A 20,603-nucleotide genomic window follows, 5' to 3' on the forward strand; every position below is an offset into this window, starting at 1 on the left:
ACAGAAATGAGGAGGAATTGTTTTTTTTAGAGGGTCGTGAGTCTTTGCAACTCTCTACCTCAAAAGTCAGTGAAAGCAGAGTCTTTAAATATTTTTAAGGCAGAGGTAGATCGATTCTTGAAAAGCAAGGGGGTGAAAGATTATCAGGGGTAGGCGGGAATGTGGTAATGAGGTTACAATCAGATCAGCTAAGACCTTGTTGAATGGCGGAGCAGGCTCAAGGGGCCAGGTGGCCTACTCCTGCTGTTAACTCGTATGTTCCTATGTTCGTCTGTTTTGAGAAAGAAAGAGTGTGTCATTTTTCACCTCAAGTTAAGTTGTTATGAGTTGTTTTTGGTTTAAATCAACTGTGATTGGAAAAGTGGGTTGTAATAAAATTAATGAATGTTGTACATCTTCCCAATAATTTTCATTCAAATAATTGAAACAAGTCAAACATAATTTTCAATAATTAGCAATTCCACGAATACTTTTACATGAAACATGTGCTATCTCCCTAGTTTCACAGTTCTGCTGGTCCGATGCACTCTATAGAAACTCTCAGAGTGAAGGTTTACATTCCTTGAGCTGAACCTTATCCAATATAACAGATTCAATTTCTTGTGAGATGGAATTGTTAAATGATGCGGGATAAGGTTCGCAACCAATCTGCCTACAAATGACTTCTCCACTAATTCTCCACTGCTCTCGGTAGTAAACCTTCAGTTCCCCCTGACATGGCACTTCCGGGCCCACCAATCTCCTGTGTCCGAACTCTGTAATAAAATAGAGGAGGAACACTAATTTTGGAATTTCCCCTAAAATAAATTAAAATAATCATCTTGGAATCTTTACAAGCCTGCAACAAAATTTACAGAACAGGAATCCCCCCTGAGGATCTGATGCAGTTAGTGTTCATTAAGCTCTCAAAGAAACCGAAAGCCCTCGAGTGTTCAAAGCCTAGGATAGTAAGCCTCATGAGCCATGTGATGAAAATGATTTTGATAAAATGACCAGAAGCAGAGGTCGATGCTAGTCAGTCAGGATTCCGACCAAAAAAAGGAACAGTTGTCATTGAAAGATTCCCCGAAGTGCAAAAACCTATAAATATGAGAAGACACTTCATACAGTCTACCATCAGAAAATAATAGAATGCTTAAACAAACTAGAAATTGATAGAGATGATAAAAGAACATTTTTAGAATCTATATTGGAATCAATCAGCGATGATGAGACTTGATAACATCTTGTGAAACAGCTTCCCAATCAAAAGAGGAGTGTTGCAGAGATGTGTTATATCCAAAAACGTGCCCAGCCTGTGCACTGAAACTATCTTAAGAGACATAGAAGATCAACCAGGTTTCAACATTGGTGCGTTAAACCTAAACAACTTGAGATTTGCAGATGACATTGCACCGATTGCAGATTCAGAAGAGGCACTACAAGAAATTGTGAACAAAGTGCAAGCAAGGAGTGTGCAAGAGGATTAAGAATGTGAAAAGGACCAAGATAATGGTGATAAGCATAGACCTAACCACGTAAGTGAAAATTGAAATAAATGGAACAAGTGAAAATGTTCACATGCCATGGGCAGCTTCTCACAGATCTTGGGAAATGTGATAGTGAGATTTGAAGGAGAATTGCAACGGTCAAGAGCAGCTTTGTCAAAATGAATGAAGCGTTAACATCAATTAAATTGCACCTGAATCTTAGGAAAAGCATGCTAAGGTGTTACATTTTGTCAAGTATGTTATATGACTCGGAGACATGAACAATAAGCAACGAAACTTATAGATAAGCTGAATGCATTCGAGATGTGGATATATAGGAGGATGTTCAGCATATCCTATGCAGACAGAAAGATTAATGAAGAAGTGCTGAAAATGGCTGGATAAAAGAGGAAACTACAGCATAACATCAAAGAGCGAAATATATAATATTGCTGTCGCATCATTAGAGCAGAAGGTTGATAGAGACAATTATTGGAAGGAAAGATCGACAGAAAACGTAGGAGAGGGAAACTGAGGAGAAAATGGATGGCAGATATTATGGACTGGATGCAGTTGACCTATGTGGAATGTGTAAGGATAGCATAGGACATATAGAGGTGGAAATCCATGGCAGTCTACTTTCTGGGAAGAAGATGACACCAACGAGCGAACAGAAACTCCCAATCCAGCACATTTGGATGATCCAAATACAAGGGTGCGATAAGCCATGCCACATGGCATTACTTCACGAACCTTCTGCAACTTTGTCACGAAAAAGCTGAATTTTAATGCAGTGGAGTCCAAGTCTTCATCAGAGCCAAGCAACATTGACAGCATAACGTCCTTGCTCAAGTAATAGGCTGGAGAACAAACCTGCCAAATTATTCAGGATCTTAGTGAAAAAAATAGACCGCCATAGAAAGAGGCATTCACTTGGAAAAAGGAAGAGGAATTGGAGAAATGGCTCGGAATGCGGAAGCAGCGCAGGAGACTCACACCCACCTCCGCATCCACCCCGCCCTCCAACACCCTAGCTGCTATCCCACGGCAACCTCTTTTCTTCCCGCGAAGCTGCCAACTGTCAAAGAGGTTCTTCAGATTGTGTTTGAAAACAATTCTGCTGCTGCTGATGGCCCCCAGCACGTTATGGATGCCCAGTTTTGATTTGCTAATCTGTTGGAAATCAATCCCATTTAGCACGGCAGTAGTGCCACATAACATGATGGCGGGTACCCTCATTGTTAAGATGGGACTTCGTCTCCACAAGGCCTGTATGGTGGTCACTCCGACCAATACTGTCATGGACAGATGCATCTGCGGCATTTAAATTGGGGAGGACAAGATCAAGTAGCTTTTTCCCTCTTGTTGGTTCCCTCTCTACTTGCCGCAGACCCACACTAGCAGCTATATCCTTTAGGACTCGGCCAGCTCGATCTGTAATGGTGCTACCAAGCCTTTCTTGTTGATGGACATTGAAGTCCCCCACCCAGAGTACATTGTGTGCCCTTGCTACCCTGAATGCTGCTTCCAGTTGGTGGACTAAAATTGTCCCCCTCCAATTAATTATTTTTACTCTGGATTTCTCCTTGTCCCTTTCCATAGTTAATCAGAATCTTATAATACTAAGATCACTGCTCCTTACTGACACTTGAGCCACTTTACCCATCTCACTCCCAGAAGCAGATGCAGCAATGCCCGCGTCCTCGTTGGGCCTGATCTAGTAAATTCTCCTAAATACACTTCCGAAACTCTTCCCCTCTCTTCCCCTTACATGATTACTATCCCAGTCTATATTAGGATGATTGCTCTCCCCCATTCTAACCACTTGATAATTCTTGCACCTCACGGTGAGTCTTGTGCTAATTTGTTCCTCTATATCTTGTGGATGTTTTAACATTTGTTTGAAAGCAACATGACACAGGCAGAAGAGATTGGTTGGCAGAACTGGTGGCTGCTCTCGAAGATTGGAAATACAGTATGGAGAGATAGGGCACTGTTTACGATTCTCATTGGGATTCACAGGACGCCCATGTGGTGTGTGCAGCACTGAAATATAGGGACATGGCATCAGTACCCGGAGGGGCTCACTTTGGAGAGGGCAGTTGTCTTATATGGCAGGATGCCTATGAATGTCAGGGTAATGAGACCATATTCTGGGACTGCCCCACTGCACCAAGCAATCAACATTAAGGCACGCACAGAAATGATGTCAGTGTCATTTGTTACAATAGGTGCTTCATCCTTTCCTACAGTTAGATTCAGGTAGAGGAAGAAGCAGACCACGAGTAGCTTAGACTTTTTTTGGGGCATTTTTTCTTATAGATTCCATATTCTCTTTCTCTAAACCTCTATCATTTATATGGGAAAGATAATTGATGCTCAGTATCAGATCTACCCTGCAGCAGCGCTGCAACATCGGTAGCAGGAAGTGACGTTATATTATCACATTCCCTGTTCATATGTATTTCCTTTCGTCACGCTTTAATAGAGACAGTTGAAACAAACAGAAATCTCATCCAAATACAAGAAGGGTCAGTTAAATAGTGCCGTATAGAGTTATAAATTCCAGCAAAATCTGGTGTCTGATAATAGTTAAATTAAAAACTCCCCGGATTTTGCTCGATTTGTTCTTATTCGCCACAATAAGATTAGAACAGCAAATTTCAGAGATCCCCGCCCCCAAGCACATTCACAGTTCGTGCAGTTTTCTTCCCTATCGTTACTGCTGCACCGCATTTCAAAGGAGAACCCATCGCAACCTTTCTTACTTTATCTCAATCGTTGCTAGGACTTTTAACCTATTGACATCCTCCGAGCCTAATATTCCCTTTTGTTGTTCGGTATTCAGGCTAATAAAAGTCAAAAGCTTCCCTTCACCTGGTCACTCCTACCAAGTTTACTTCTTCCATTCTTCAGAATATTGGTGGCATCCTTCACTATGGAGCCTCATCCTTCACCTTGCCTCTCAGCAAATGCCCTAGCGGCTGCATTCCCGAGTCGTTCCTTCCCTTTTACTGTGGCGTTGCAGTGCAAATTAACTGCCGCAGTGATGTCTTGAATACCTCAAGAACTTGTGTGGGTCACGGTGAATCATTCATTGCTGGATTTCTCACCAAATCCTAGTCCAAATATAAAGCTGTTCGTGTTTGAACGATTCTATTGGTGTATATTTGATTGGTTAAACGACATAAGGACTTTCCAATGGAATATAAATAAGCTCAAGAAAGTTCATTATTTATACACAGGACAAAAAGGATGAAGGTTAGTTGTTGGTGAGGACACCTGCTCAGTGAGCGTGGAGGGACTACTGGGGTACAACTTGAGATACTTGCTGGAATTTACGGGATGCGGCTGTGGTCTGACATCAGCTCGGTTATGGGACCTCGATTTTAACGCCAAGAATTCAAATCAATTGCCCTCAGTATTGTAATTAGAAATGATTAGTTTTTTTTTATCAGATGTGAAACTAAATCTTCATAAGACTGCCACATTGAATTGAGTTAGCAAGGTGTTTGATTATACATCGTGAACTTCATCATTCTGCATTTTTTAGGCTTTACATTCAGCATTGAAATATCAGTGACAAGGTTGGAATAATACTTTCATTCATAATAACCATCGATCATCAATGCTAAACAGCGATCTTTAAAATTATCATGATCTTTAATACATAGCACTGCATACTGCTAAGTACCGGCTATTGATAAGTAGCATTTACCATTATTAAACATTAACAATCAGTAATGAGCCCGAATGATTCATAATATTTACCAATCATTTTAAGTGCCCAATTGTTAATCTAAGTCTAATTTATATTTACTGCTTTGTACTTCCTAGTTTTAACTCTGTGTGGCTCAGTAAGGATATTTTAGTCTGAATGGTTGAAAAGCCTCACAGTTGATTGTCCTGTTCTGTGGATTATGGAGGGAGTAAGAAAGATTTATAAATCTGGCTGTTGTAAGGAGTATTTGGATTTCTAAAAGACCAAGACATCGAGCTCAGAACTGTGATACATTTCAATTCCTCAATTAAACCAGCATCGTACTAGCACTTAGATGTTTGATTGAATACAATTATATATACTTTATGTTTAATACATTTGTAATACGTGACATCCAATGTTTGACACTCTTACTTCTAAACTTGATTATTCATGACCAGTCTCCCACACTCCACCTTATTAGGCATTTTAATTGCTGAACTATTTGAGGTCATGCTTTCAGCTGCCTCCTCCCAAATTCTGGAGTTCCTTCCCTAAACGTTTCTACCTCCACTACCTCACTCAACTTCAAAAGCCTCCCTAAGTGTACCTCTTTAGGCAAGTGTTTGCTCATCTGCCTGAATAACTTTCTTTAACTTAGTGTCCAATTTTGTTTGATAATGCTCCTGAGAGGCGCCTTGGCACGTTTTACAACATAAAGAGGCTATATAAAAACAATTTGTTGCTGTTGTTAAGAACCTTTGATTTGATAGGTAAATTAGAAATACGAAACTCGACACCAACAGTGTAATTGACAATAAAGCAAGGTCAGAGATACGAGAATTCTCAACATAAATGCAAGGTAAAACTGAATATTATCCAGAATAGAAACATCAATTGTGAAATAAGCAACTTTATATCACACAGTGTGATACACGGTTCTCCGGCTGAACAGAGGTTTTGAATTAAAAAAATAAACAAAATAATTTGAAGTTGAAGCATAACTGAAGATTTGAATGCACCGTAAAGAAGCAAAAAATTAAATGAGCATAGTGAGAAATGTTCCTGTTGAATGTACTGATGCTATCAGAGATACGGTTTATTCAAGAGAAATATGAGCTATAAATGTTTTTTGAAAGGTGACAAACAGACTATAAAATGAAACTTTGATTAGTTCACAGGGGAAAGAAACATAAGAGCGAAGCTGCACCATACGGGTCAAGGAGATGCATGGTTGTTCACCGGCATGTCTGCTAATCTCCATAGATGTTCTACCAAGAGTGAAAGAAACAGTTGCATGTCAATAGCGGTATTCAAGGCATCGGGATGATCCAAAGCGCTTTACAGCCAAAAATATGTATACATTTGATTCTTGTCACTATTGTTGGTAAAACTGGCAACTAATTTCTGGATGGCAAGATCCTACAATCAGCAGCGTGGCAAATCACCATATAATCTGCATTTGGTGGAGTTGGTTAATGGTGAACCTCAAGAGTGTTAAAGGAGCTGGACCTTCACTTAATCAGGCAGACAGACATGTTTAACTTATTACCCACCTGTGGGAAAAGAGTGCTTTCTCTGAGCCAAGCTGACTCTTATAATGGTGCTACAATTGACTTCGGTGCTCCAAGCTAGTCGGCGCTTTCTGCAGTTAATGGGCAATATATTAATCCCCGTTGGGCAATCCGTATGTGAACGTTGAAAGAGGAAACGATGCTATTTGATTAACACGACGAACTGCTGAACACTTTAATTCTTTTTTGCATTGACTACCCAAAGCTTGCAGTTAGAATGAGAGAAAAGTAAGCTTAAATTTTAAAGAAAATCTGGGCCAGGATATGTAGTTAGTCAACGCAACTTTTCAAGCTATTCGTCAGCGTGAGATCACACTATCCATCCCTTTGAACGAGAAACCACTTTCTCATTCTGCGACTGCGGCTGTTGACAGAAGCAACGGAGGAAATAATGGAGGTTCAGTGCATCGTTTTCTAATCTACTCTGGCTACAGCCGTGGTGCCGGGGGATTGGTCTACTGTTAACATCGTACCTTTGTTTAAAAAGGGGGAAAGGGATAGACCGAATTATGGCAGGCCAATCAGCCTAACCCTGGTGGTGGACAAATTATTGGGAAAACTTTGAGTGACAATAATAAGCGTCATTTAGCAAGCACGGAGTCGTTAAGGGTGAACAAATGGATTTGTTCAGGAAAGACTGCATTTGATTTGGATTTTTGTGGAGGACTGATGAAGGTAAAGCATTCGATGTAACATACATGGACTTTAGCAACACTTTTGAAAATGTTCCACTTTGTTTAAAGCTGAAAATAGAATGGGAGAGAGATAAATGCAATTTTATAGACAATCTAAACCAGAATAAATAGTTGGTCAAAATGACTTAGCAAGCTAATCGTCAACATGAGAACACATTATCCCTCCCTGAAAAGTAGCAATTAGTATTCTATGTGGAGACGCATGAGCTAATGAATTTAGGGAGTGCAAACAAGGCAAGGGAATCCACAATAAATGATAGGATGCTGAGAAGTGTAGTGCAAAAAAGAGACCTCAGCGTGCATGTTCACAGATCCCCGAAAGCAGCAGGACAGGTAGATAAGGTGGTTAAGACGGCATATGGGATAGTTTCCTTTATTAGCTAAGGCATAGTGTATAAGAGTAGAGGAGTTATACTAGAATTACATAAAACACTAGTTAGGTCAAAGCTAGAGTACAGTGTACAGTTCTGGTCATCACATTACATGAAGATCTGATTACAAAAGAGATTTACGAGCAGGCTTCCAGGACTTTTAGCTATGACGAAAGATTGGATAGGCTGGGGTTGTTTTCTTCATAACAGAAGAGGCTAAGGAGAGATTTAAAGGAGGTGTATAAAATTATGAGAGGATAAGGTATTATGGATAGAGAGAGAGTACTAACCATAGAAGCATAGATTTAAAGATTTTGGCAGAAGGATTAAAGCGAAGTTGAGGAGATTTTTTTTACATCCTGACTTTTGTTTAGTTTAGTTTAGAGATACAGCACTGAAACAGGCCCTTCGGCCCACCGAGTCTGTGCCGACCATCAACTACCCATTTATACTAATCCTACACTAATTCCATATTCTTACCACATCCCCATCTGTCTCTATATTTCCCTACCACCTACCTATACTAGGGGCAATTTATAACGGCCAATTTACCTATCAACCTGAGAGTGGTAAGTGTCTGGAACCCAACGCCTGAAAGGTGGTAGAGGCAGGAAACCTCATCACATTTAAAAAGTACTGGGATTTTTGAATGCTGTAACCGGCAGGGCTACGGAACAAGATCTGGAAAGTGGGATTGGGCTGGAGAGCCCTTTTTCCAATGGCGCAGGCACCAGGGACCGAATAAGCTCCTTCTTAGCCGTACATCTCTATGATTCTATGATTTTTTGTTCTTCTGCAAGTAACATAGTTTAGAGAAAACTGCACAGTGGCGCAGTGGTTAGCACCGCAGCCTCACAGCTCCAGGGACCTGGGTTCAATTCTGGGTACTGCCTGTGCGGAGTTTGCAAGTTCTCCCTGTGTCTGTGTGGGTTTTCTCCGGGTGCTCCGGTTTCCTCCCACATGCCAAAGACTTGCTGGTTGATAGGTAAATTGGCCATTGTAAATTTCCCCTAGTATAGGTAGGTGGTAGGGAAATATAGGGACAGGTGGGGATGTGATAGGAATATGGGATTAATGTAGGATTAGTATAAATGGGTGGTTGATGGTCGGCACAGACTCGGTGGGCCGAAGGGCCTGTTTCAGTGCTGTATCTCTAAATAAATAAATAAATAAGATTCCAAGTGATTTATAATATTTCAAGTTCTTTTAGTCAGCCTGTACAGGTTAACATCTTTGTTTTCGTATCTGTAAACAAGATCGCAGTTAAAATGCTGAGACAGAGTTTCGTATCCAGAACTGATCAATTTGCGACAGATCGACATGGTGGAGGCGAAATAGATGACAGTCCTTTCGTTGCTTAGGTGTAGAAGTGTCTTTAGAATTAAAGGAACGCTTGCAAGAGTATACATGATATCCGCGCACAGGATATAGTCGTAGTCTGAAGGGAAAAAAGTGTGGTCAAAACCCCAGGAAAGAGCACGGATTGTGACACGAGCTCTACAGGAAGAAGGGGTATTGGCAAAGACGTTCAGTTCTATTTGCTTCAGAAGTTGTGGTTTGTCTGTAATGGTGACGTCACCACCTGAAAGAAGAAGAAACATGATCTGACTCTGTTACTTGGATCACCAGGAATGCATCCACATGCAAAGCGCTGGACCAGGGAACTCCAGTAATACTCAAGAAGCATGAAACCACCTGAGACAAACCAACCCCCTTGACCAGCACCCCATCCACAACTTTAGATATTCATGCCCTCCACCACGAGTGCACAGTGACAGCAGCGTGTACTATCTACCCATTGCACTGCAGCAACTCACCAAGACTCATTTGACAGCATGTTCCTGACCCACGACATCTACGACCGAATAAAACAAGGATAGCAGATGCCTGGGAACACCACAACCTGCAGGTTCCCCTCTAAGTCACTCACCATCCCGACTTAGAACTATATTGCCATTCCTTCACTGTCGCTGAGTCAAAATCCCAGAGCTCCCACCCTAACAGCACTGTGGGTGGACCTACACCACATGGACTGCAGAGGTTTAAGAAGGTGGCTCAACAACACCTTGTAATTAGGGATGAGCAATAAATGCTGGCCCAAAAAGAAACAAAAAAAAAAATCAGACCTGTTACATGGCAGATAGAAAGTAAACAATGAAGTCGTTCCTGGGTCCGGCTTTCCCAGTGTAGGACCATGATAACAAGGAGCTGTGGGTGAAAAGTCAATGGTTCCACTGCCTAATTCATGTCGTTTTTAAAATGAACTACGCAAAGTCAGGGATTTGGGTGCCCTGGTGTCTGTATTGGCCCTCAGTTTGTTGAGCAACATAGAAACCAGAGTAGGCCCTTCAGCTGCTCGAACCTGTTCTATTATTTAGTTAGAACAATGTTGATCTGTTCCACAATTCCATTTCATCGCTTTTGCTCAAGGACCCTTGATACCCTTGCCTAAAACATATTTGTCCGTCTTAGCTTGGATTTTCAATTGACGCTCAGCATCCACAGATGTTTGGAACAGAGAGTTCCAGATTTCTAATATCATTTGCTTGGGAAAATATGTCTTGCTTTCGAACTTTAAGAGCTATTTCTAAGTTTAAGTTTATGCTCCCACTTTCTGGGTTCCATTTGCGGTCATGCCTTCGACTATCGAAGGCCTGGGGTCTGAAACTCCCTCCCTAAACATCTCTGTGCCTCTATCTCTCTTTCATCCTATAAGATGCTCCTTAAAACCTACAATGTTTTCTGCCATAATATCGCTTTATGTTGCTCGATGTCATATTTTGTTTGACAATGCTTCTGTGAAGCACCTTGGGACGTTTTTCTATGTTAAAGGCGCTACATAAATGCAAGCTGTTGTTCGTCTTCTTCTCCTTTCCACATGTAAGGGAATAGCTTCTCCTTTTCTATCCGATCAAATCATTTAAACATTTTGAACAACACAATTCGATAACAAAACCAACGTCTAAAATGGCGTATCGATCCTCTCCTCACAATTTAACACTGTTCAGCCTCTAAATCACCGAATCTATTTAATTTTGGTTCAAAATCTTCCTTAATAATGTTCCATACCGCCAATGATCATTGGCCCGGACATGCAGCTGGCTAATATGCGTTGTTTGCCTGCCTCTTCAAGCGACAAGACGGCACAGTGGCGCAGTGGTTAGCACTGCAGCCTCACAGCTCCAGGGACCCGGGTTCGATTCTGGGTACTGCCTGTGTGGAGTTTGCAAGTTCTCCCTGTGTCTGCGTGGGTTTTCTCCGGGTGCTCCGGTTTCCTCCCACAAGCCAAAAGACTTGCAGGTTGGTAGGTAAATTGGCCATTATAAATTGTCACTAGTATAGGTAGGTGGCAGGGAAATATAGGGACAGGTGGGGATGTTTGGTAGGAATGTAGGATTAGTATAAATGGGTGGTTGATGGTCGGCACAGACTCGGTGGGCCGAAGAGCCTGTTTCAGTGCTGTATCTCTAATCTAATCTATCAAGGATATGACTATCTGGGGGTACCTCTGGGCCATGTAAATATCTGCCGACAGGATATCCCGATGATGCTGCGGCTGGCCAGGCGCAGCGCCCTAATGAATATAACGTTCTTGTCTAATCGGGCAAAATCCACGTGGCATGATTGACTACACAATGGGGCTAAGTTTTAATGCGTTCTGTAGTGTTAAATGGTGATATTGGATCAGTTGCCAGATGACGGTAGTGCAGTTGTTGTGGTCTACATGGATTTTAGCAAGGCTTTTGACAAGATCCCAAATGGCAGACTGGTTTTAAAAAAATTCATGGGGTCCAGGGAAATGCAGCAAAGTGGATACACAATTGGTTCAGTGGCAGGAAACAAAGGATAATTGTTGACGGCTGTTTTAGCAACTCAAGGGCTGTTTCCAGTGGCGTTCTGCAGGGCTCAGTACTGGGTCCCCTGCTTTTTGTAGTGTATATTAATGATTTGGACGTAAATGTAGGGGGCATGATCAAGATGTTTGCGGGCGACACAAACATTGGCCGTTTGGTAGATAGTGAGGAGGATAGCTGTCGGCTGCAGGAAGATATTGATAGTCTGGTCAGATGGTCAGACAAGTGGCAAATGGAATTTAACTTGGAGAAGTGTGAGGTGATGTATTTGAGGAGGTCAAAAAAGGCAAAGGAATACATGATTAATGGGAAAATACTGAGAAGTGTAGAGGAAGCAACGGACCTTGGAGTGAATGTCCACAGATCCCTGTGCGTTTCTGGTCACCTCATTACAGAAAGAATGTAATTGCACTAGAGGGGGTACAGAGGAGATTTACGAGGATGTTGCCAGGACTGGAAAAATTCAGCTATGAGAAAAAATTGTATAGGCTGGAGTTGCTCTCCTTGGAACAGAGAAGGCTGAAGAGAGATCTGATTAAAATGTACAACATTTTGAGGGGCCTGGATAGAGTGAAGGTGAAGGGTCTATTCACCTTAACAGAGAGGTCAGTGACAAGGGGGCATAGATTTAAAGTGATTGGTAGAAAAATATAGAGGAGAGCTGAGGGAAAACCTTTTTCATTCAGAGGGTGGTGATGGTCTGGAACTCACTGCCTGAAAGGGTAGTTGAGGCAGCGACCCTCAACTCATACAAAAGGAGTCTGGATATGCACATCAAGAACCATAAGTGGCAGGGCTATGGACCAAATGCTGGAAGGTGGGGTTAGAATAGGTGGGTCCTTTTTCGGCCGGCACAGACACGATGGCCAAGTTGCCTCTTTCTGTGCCTTAAACCTTCTATGATTCTGTGATTCTATTCGATACATCACTCCCATTGACTTTAAATTAACATAAAAATCAGGATGACGATGAAGACAATCCCAGTGAAGGAGAAAAAGTAAAAAAGGAGGCCAGCAAAGTTCAGGTAGACGAGGTGGTACCAATCTACAGAAGAGATTGCCATGAGGAAGTGTATGCCGGATCTCATCAGTACCCAGGCAGAGGGGTCTACCTCCTGAAATTCGACAATTCCTATTCACTGTGGAGGTCAAAATCCGTTTATTGCAGAGTATATTATACCAGATAAAACCAAGCTTGCCCACGCTTGGTAAAAGTTTTTTTTTGTTTTCTTTTGTAAACTTTAACATGCACATTGTGCATAGAAATAATTATCTATAATGAATATACAATGATAAATTGGTCCGATATTGTCCGTTTTACTACAGCGCCCAAAATTAAAATCATCTCCATTAGTTATAAAAACAGAAAATGCTGGAAATACTCAGCAGATTTGGAAGCATCTTTGGAGAGAGAAACAGACTTAAGGTTTCAGGTCTATAGCCTTTCATCGTAAAGTTATGCCTTGTTTCCTGCTGGAGTCCATTTTACCTAGAAGGAGCGATAAAATGCTCAAAATCCCCGTGCCTGCTCCCAGTTCAATCACTTTTTTCTGCGAGAAACTCAACTTCTGTTCCTCGAAGTACTGACACAAACCAAGAGCCTAAAAAAAACAATACAACTATGTTAGAACCGCCACACACAGTTGCCGCCAATAAATGCAGTAGCGAAAAAAATCAATCGACCCTTCACCACTGGAAACAAATTATTTTCAGGTGGTTTTTCTCCTTGGCCTGAGCTAAAGTCACGTGGGATCAGCCGGAAAGGTTTCTCGGACTGTTTGCCTTGCTGCTTCTGTCCAATGTACACCCAGGTAGCCCGAGACAGGTATCATGGATTTAGGGGCAGGCATAGCAATTGCTGGAAGATAAAAAGTCCGTCTAGTTCGGCCAGATGCAAAGTACAATTATGATGGAGTTGTTGACTGAAAATAACAATCTCCTATCAATTAATCTCCAACAGACCCGGACGAGAGGCGAGGAAAACCCCAAATGGCGAAGCGTTTGGGAACCACAGATCTAAAGCCATCTTTTCCTCTAAGCGCGTCTCATATTACTTATATACTATATTTAGAAAATATTGTTTTCTGAAATAAATCTATCTAATTTTCACTCGAATGAATCGACATTTACTGCTTCTGTCCTCTCCCTCGGGACCCTGCGCCGTAGATTTACCACTCGCTCAATAAAATGCCACAACCTTGTTTTACATGATCCCACCACCAACGCATCCCCGCCCCCCCCCCACACCCCCGCCCCAACCCCCGCGTCTTCCAATGCAGGCTGTGCCTTTTGGTTCTATGCATCGACTGTTCTGTGCAAAGCTGGAATAGCTTGGCATGATCCTGTTTTAGTTTTAGTTTTTAGTTTTAGAGATACAGCACTGAAACAGGCCCTTCGGCCCACCGAGTCTGTGCCGACCATCAACCACCCATTTATACTAATCCTACACTAAGCCCATATACCTACCAAACATCCCCACCTGTCCCTATATATTTCCCTACCACCTACCTATACTAGGGGCAATTTATAATGGCCAATTAACCTATCAACCTGCAAGTCTTTGGCATGTGGGAGGAAACCGGAGCACCCGGAGGAAACCCACGCAGACACAGGGAGAACTTGCAAACTCCACACAGGCAGTGCCCAGAATTGAACCCGGGTCACTGGAGCTGTGAGGCTGCAGTGCTAACCACTGCGCCACTGTGCCGCCCCTACATTACCTACTCCATTAAAATCGTAAAAGCAATAATTATATCACCTCCTAACTTTTTTTCCCCAGTGAGAACATGTGCAATTTATATGATTCAGTCCACATAATCCAATTCCTCCAACCATTCAGTCATTCTTGGTTGTTGTTTTTCTATAACATTTCAATTGTTGCAGTGTCCTTTCTGTGCTATGGCGACCAGAACAGTACACAATATTCTAAGTGATCCAAATGATTGCATTTTAAAGCAAGATTCCCTCACAATTTCGGCTCAGTATTGACCTATTAATACATCCCAACATCTGATTGAGCTGCAAGGGCAAAATGTTTAAGGAATAGCTGGAAGCAGTTCAGAAACAGGTGGACCTTACAATGGGTTATATTGGGATCTCAGTGAAATGATGAACTCAGGTGAACCGAATTACTTTCCTTATCTGTACTTATCTTGTGAGCAATTATCTCCGCAGTCCAGCTTTTCTAACATTGCGGTGTGCTGATGTGGAGGAACTGAGAACGACACCAATTTCATTTGACATTACAAAGACATGGTGCGAATGTTACACTGCTACTATGACGAGGATTGTATATCCCTAAATATTAAAATTAGAATTAGAACATTACAGCGCAGTACAGGCCCTTCGGCCCTCGATGTTGCGCCGACCTGTGAAACCATCTGACCTACACTATTCCATTTTCATCCATATGTCTATCCAATGACCACTTAAATGCCCTTAAAGTTGGCGAGTCTACTACTGTTGCAGGCAGGGCGTTCCACGCCCCTTCTACTCTCTGAGTAAAGAAACTACCTCTAACATCTGTCCTATATCTATTACCCCTCAACTTAAAGCTATGTCCCCTCGTGTTTGCCATCACCATCCGAGGAAAAAGACTCTCACTAACCACCCTATCTAACCCTCTGATTATCTTATATGTCTCTATTAAGTCACCTCTCCTCCTCCTTCTCTCCAACGAAAACAACCTCAAGTCCCTCAGCCTTTCCTCGTAAGACCTTCCCTCCATACCAGGCAACATCCTAGTAAATCTCCTCTGCACCCTTTCCAAAGCTTCCACATCCTTCCGATAATGCGGTGACCAGAACTGCACGCAATACTCCAGGTGCGGTCTCACCAGAGTTTTGTACAGCTGCAGCATGACCTCGTGGCTCCGAAACTCGACCCCCCTACTAATAAAAGCTAACACACCATATGCATTCTTAACAGCCCTATTAACCTGGGTGGCAACCTTCAGGGATTTATGTGCCTGGACACCAAGATCTCTCTGTTCATCTACACTACCAAGAATCTTCCCATTAGCCCAGTACTCTGCATTCCTGTTACTCCTTCCAAAGTGAATCACCGCACACTTTTCCGCATTAAACTCCATTTGCCATCTCTCAGCCCAGCTCTGCAGCCTATCTATGTCCCTCTGTAACCTACAACATCCTTCGGCACTATCCACAACTCCACCGACCTTAGTGTCATCCGCAAATTTACTAACCCACCCTTCTACAACCTCTTCCAGGTCATTTATAAAAATGACAAACAGCAGTGGCCCCAAAACAGATCCTTGCGGTACACCACTAGTAACTAAACTCCAGGATGAACATTTGCCATCAACCACCATCAATTTCTGATCCAAAGCTCTAAATCACCTTCAACCCCATACTTCCGTATTTTCTGCAATAGCCGACCGTGGGGAACCTTATCAAACGCCTTACTGAAATCCATATACACCACATCCACTGCTTTACCCTCATCCAGCTGTTTGGTCACCTTCTCGAAAAACTCAATAAGGTTTGTGAGGCACGACCTACCCTTCACAGAACCGTGCTGACTATCGCTAATGAACTTATTCTTTTCAAGATGATTATAAATCCTATCTCTTATAACCTTTTCCAACATTTTACCCACAACCGAAGTAAGGCTCACAAGTCTATAATTACCAGGGCTGTCTCTACTCCCCTTCTCGAACAAGGGGACAACATTTGCTATCCTCCAGTCTTCCGGCACTATTCCTGTCGACAATGACGACATAAAGATCAAGGACAAAGGCTCTGCAATCGCCTCCCTGGCTTCCCAGAGAATCCTAGGATAAATCCGATCTGGCCCAGGGGACTTATCTATTTTCACACTTTCCAAAATTGCTAACACCTCCTCCTTGTGAACCTCAATCCCATCTAGCCTAGTAGTCTGAATCTCAGTATTCTCCTCGACAACATTTTCTTTCTCGACTGTAAATACTGATGAAAAATATTCATTTAACGCTTCCCCTATCTCCTCCGATTCCACACACAACTTCCCACTACTATCCTTGATTGGCCCTATTCTAACTCTAGTCATTCTTTTATTCCTGATATACCTATAGAAAGCCTTAGGGCTTTCCTTGATCCTATCCGCCAATGACTTCTCGTATCCTCTCCTTGCTCTTCTTAGCTCACCCTTTAGATCCTTCCTGGCTAGCTTGTAACTCTCAAGCGCCCTAACTGAGCCTTCACGTCTCATCCTAACATAAGCCTTCTTCTTCCTCTTGACAAGCGCTTCAACTTCTTGAGTAAACCACGGCTCCCTCGCTCGACAACTTCCTCCCTGTCTGACAGATACATACTTATCAAGGACACGCAGTAGCTGCTCCTTGAATAAGCTCCACATTTCGATTGTGCCCATCCCCTGCAGTTTCCTTCCCCATCCTACGCATCCCAAATCTTGCCTAATCGCATCATAATTTCCTTTCCCCCAGCTATAATTCTTGCCCTGCAGTATATACCTGTCCCTGCCCATCGCTAAGGTAAACCTAACCGAATTGTGATCACTATCACCAAAGTGCTCACCTACATCTAAATCTAACACCTGGCCGGGTTCATTACCCAGTACCAAATCCAATGTGGCATCGCCCCTGGTTGGCCTGTCTACATACTGTGTCAGAAAACCCTCCTGCACACACTGGACAAAAACTGACCATCTAAAGTACTCGAACTATAGTATTTCCAGTCAATATTTGGAAAGTTAAAGTCCCCCATAACAACTACCCTGTTACTCTCGCCCCTGTCGAGAATCATCTTCGCTATCCTTTCCTCTACATCTCTGGAACTATTCCGAGGTCTATAGTAGACTCCCAACAGGGTGACCTCTCCTCTCCTGTTTCTAACCTCGGCCCATACTACCTCAGTAGACGAGTCCTCAAACGTCCTTTCTGCCGCTGTAATACTCTCCTTGATTAACAATGCCACCCCCACACCCCCCCCCCCCCCCTCTCTTTTACCATCTTCTCTGTTCTTACTGAAACATCTAAATCCCGGAACCTGCAACATCCATTCCTGCCCCTGCTCTACTCATGTCTCCGAAATATTAAATATTTATATCCGTGCGAACTTTTTAATGGAATCTGCCTTTGCAAATTTGTGACTGTGTAATCATATCCACGCCTGGTGGAGGCACTTTAGTCCTCCTTTCCCCACAAAAGCTGCTGGTGATTTACTGAGTTTCACTAATTAGCACTTTGCGTCAGTGTAAATTTACCAGCACAAGTGAAGGAACATTATCAATGCACCTGGTGACCCCAAATGAGCTCCCACATTTGACAAGAGCAAACTGGTGTAAACTTACAGCATCCCAGACCATCGTCCCAAACTCTTGGTTTGATACCAGCTTGATATCGATTTCTAAAACGAAACCACACACTGCATAGGAAAGTTTGTAAGTGGAACCACAGGTCCCTCGGATAAAGTGAGCAATAGGTTTTCTCAACAGGCCCGTCATCTTTCTTTCTGAAATTCAGTTGGATTTCCCTTGATCTCCTGTAATTGTCGGATAGATCCCGGTCGATTTCTGATTGGCCGACTTGGGTCTTCACTTGTAAACACTATATAAAAATATAAATTTGAAAACGTGATTTAGAATGATTAGAAATAGTCGTTTTTGGTAGTACAGAACTTGAGTATTGCTGAAAATAGAGACATTCTATCGAAGCTTTTCCTCTTGCACACATCAAGACAACTCTTAAGACTACCAATGTAAGGGAAGCAACACATTTATGCTGCATGAAAGGAGAGTGCTGATTGGTTGGCAAGTGGACTCTGATTGGTAGAGGCATTGCCATGGAGAATGCACCAGTTTGTGGTGACTGACAGCTAACTGTCAAGCTTTGTTTGAAATCTAAACCAGGCAGCTTGATTCTGATTTACCAGGGCATTGTCCTAAGGAATGAACCAGCGGATGGCTATCACTTATTTTGTTTAGCTGAAACAGGCGCAATATGTGTACATGTTCTTTCTATCTGCAAAAAACAGGGTCCTGTGCGTGAACATAGCTTGCAGTACAAGCAAATGCACTACACTGTGAGCCTGACTGACAATCTTAAATTTGTTGTCAGTGTAATTCTTAGCACACTGCGGATTATGTAGTAAACGTTGTTCAAATGCAGAATCGCATCTAATGTTGAACACTGTGTTTCGTGTTTTGCAAGCACAGGCTGGTTGGCTACGGCCTGTACCTTGCCTGTTGCAAACAGCTGAAGGAACATGTTGTTTGATATGATCCGCCAGTCTTTGTGGTGTACGGCTTATATATCTAGCATCACACTGGTGCTGAAATTCATATGCACATTACTTATTTGTGTGCTCGGCAGAACGTCTTTTTGGCTTGACGGTAGCATCCTGTTAGTGGCGAACACCACACGTGTTGTTAGCACATAATAGCAGCATGAAAAAAGCTAGCTTCACCTTTTGCTCAACTTTTTGGGATATGTTACCTTTCCAGGGAAATCTGAAGTATACTGGGCACTTTACAGGGCTGAAGATTAGGCCCATTCATAAGTTCTCGCTGTATATCGCACAAACTAATGAACTCTCTTCTCATACAGTATAGATTTGTTGTTTCCCTTACATTGGTATTCCTGAGAGTTGTCCTGATGAATGCAAGGCAAAAAGCTTCGACAAAATGTCTCTTTTTTCAGCAATACTCAATGACTGGAAAAATAATTTTACCTTTTTTGAACTTTATGCACATGTCTTGTCAGCGTTCAGGCATGTTGGAGTAGGCAACATCTTGGGTATTAGGTCAAAATGGCAGCATTTCATGCCTGTTATACGCCCCATTCGATAACCTGTTCTATTGAAGGGCTTCATTTCCTCTGTTTTTGAATACCTCTAAGAATTGATGTCCAGAACCGGACGCAGTATTCAAAGTATTCTCTGACTAGAATGAGATACAGTTGTTTAGAAGTCCTCTGACGTAATGTTCTGTTTTGACTATGTAGTTCAACATTGTATTGTCTTTGATTGCTACTCTGGATTAGTTCGACATGTTTAGTGTTGACTCCACTAAGACTTCTGAGTCTCTCTTAATTTGTCCCTTCGCTATTTCAACACGGGCAGTGTTCATATCTCCTATTTTTGCTCTGGCCCCATTAAATCGCATCTACCATTGTGCTTGGCAGCTATATATTTTGTCCGATTCATTCTATATGTTTTAAGCTGCCTCTTTCCATTCTACCTCCTCTCTTAGTTTGGCATGGTCTATAAATGTGACAACAGTGCGCTCAATCAGGTTATTTATGTAAATTAGAAACAGGAGTTCTCGCAGCAACAGCCCTCAGCTGTACCATTCAGATGCAAGTCCTCTTCGTGTTTCGTTATCCAGTTTCTTGCTCATTCCCAGAGTTTCCATTCAATTCCATAGCTTTGAGTTTATTTAAAGACCGTTTGGAATTCAGTTGTCAACATAGGTGGGCTAAAAGTTGTTCGGGTGCATAAAAGACCAGAGGCCTTGAACGCTTGTTGGGCTGGTAGTTGTTACAGAGATAGCAAGGGTTTAGGACAGAAGACCTTTGAAAATGAGAATGATAATTTTAAATTAGAAGCGTTGGTGAAACTGGCGTCAATATCCGTTACTTGGCGCAGAGATGATAGATGAGTGAAACTTGGTACGGTATCTGTGGCCATATATAAAGATGTCCTGTTTTCTACCCTGAATTGCTCATTTAAATTATTTTTATTACCGTCTCGATGTTTCTCATATACTCTGCTTTTTGTTGATATAATTATGCTTCACGCTCCAGTTATTTTTATTCTGGAATAATTCCAATTTATTTGAGAAAGTAGAATTGTTAGCCTCACACATGTTGGCAACGAACCATTTACCTTCTCCATTTTCCTGGTGAACTGCTTTTTCTTTCCAAATATTGGCGTTGTACCAGAAAACATAACTTCACCATTAAATTTTAGGTCAATCTTTGTAC

General features: G+C 42.2%; 1 protein-coding gene across 1 annotated transcript; it reads right to left on the reverse strand.

Moving 5' to 3' along the window:
* Nucleotides 1–9,005: 9,005 nt before the first annotated feature.
* Nucleotides 9,006–18,124, reverse strand: LOC137375092 (EEF1A lysine methyltransferase 3-like). Its single transcript, XM_068041720.1, has 3 exons — nucleotides 17,972–18,124; nucleotides 13,152–13,263; nucleotides 9,006–9,391 (listed from the first exon to the last, which is right to left on the reverse strand). The coding sequence occupies exons 1-3, from the start codon at nucleotides 18,122–18,124 to the stop codon at nucleotides 9,006–9,008; spliced, it is 651 nt and encodes a 216-aa protein (XP_067897821.1).
* Between the last annotated feature and the right edge of the window lie 2,479 nt (nucleotides 18,125–20,603).

The sequence above is a fragment of the Heterodontus francisci genome, chromosome 11 (assembly GCF_036365525.1).
Source record: "Heterodontus francisci isolate sHetFra1 chromosome 11, sHetFra1.hap1, whole genome shotgun sequence".
Lineage (NCBI taxonomy): Eukaryota > Metazoa > Chordata > Chondrichthyes > Heterodontiformes > Heterodontidae > Heterodontus > Heterodontus francisci.

Bases quoted from the DNA above. Each gene is read 5' to 3' on its own strand.
- LOC137375092 (XM_068041720.1), bottom strand. From the start codon at position 18,124: ATGACGGGCCTGTTGAGAAAACCTATTGCTCACTTTATCCGAGGGACC. The intron at 13,264-17,971 runs GTAAGTTTACAC...TGTTTTTTTTAG, and splicing joins GGACGATGGTCTGGGATGCT to GCTCTTGGTTTGTGTCAGTA. The intron at 9,392-13,151 runs GTAAAATGGACT...TTCTTCTTTCAG, and splicing joins CATTTTATCGCTCCTTCTAG to GTGGTGACGTCACCATTACA.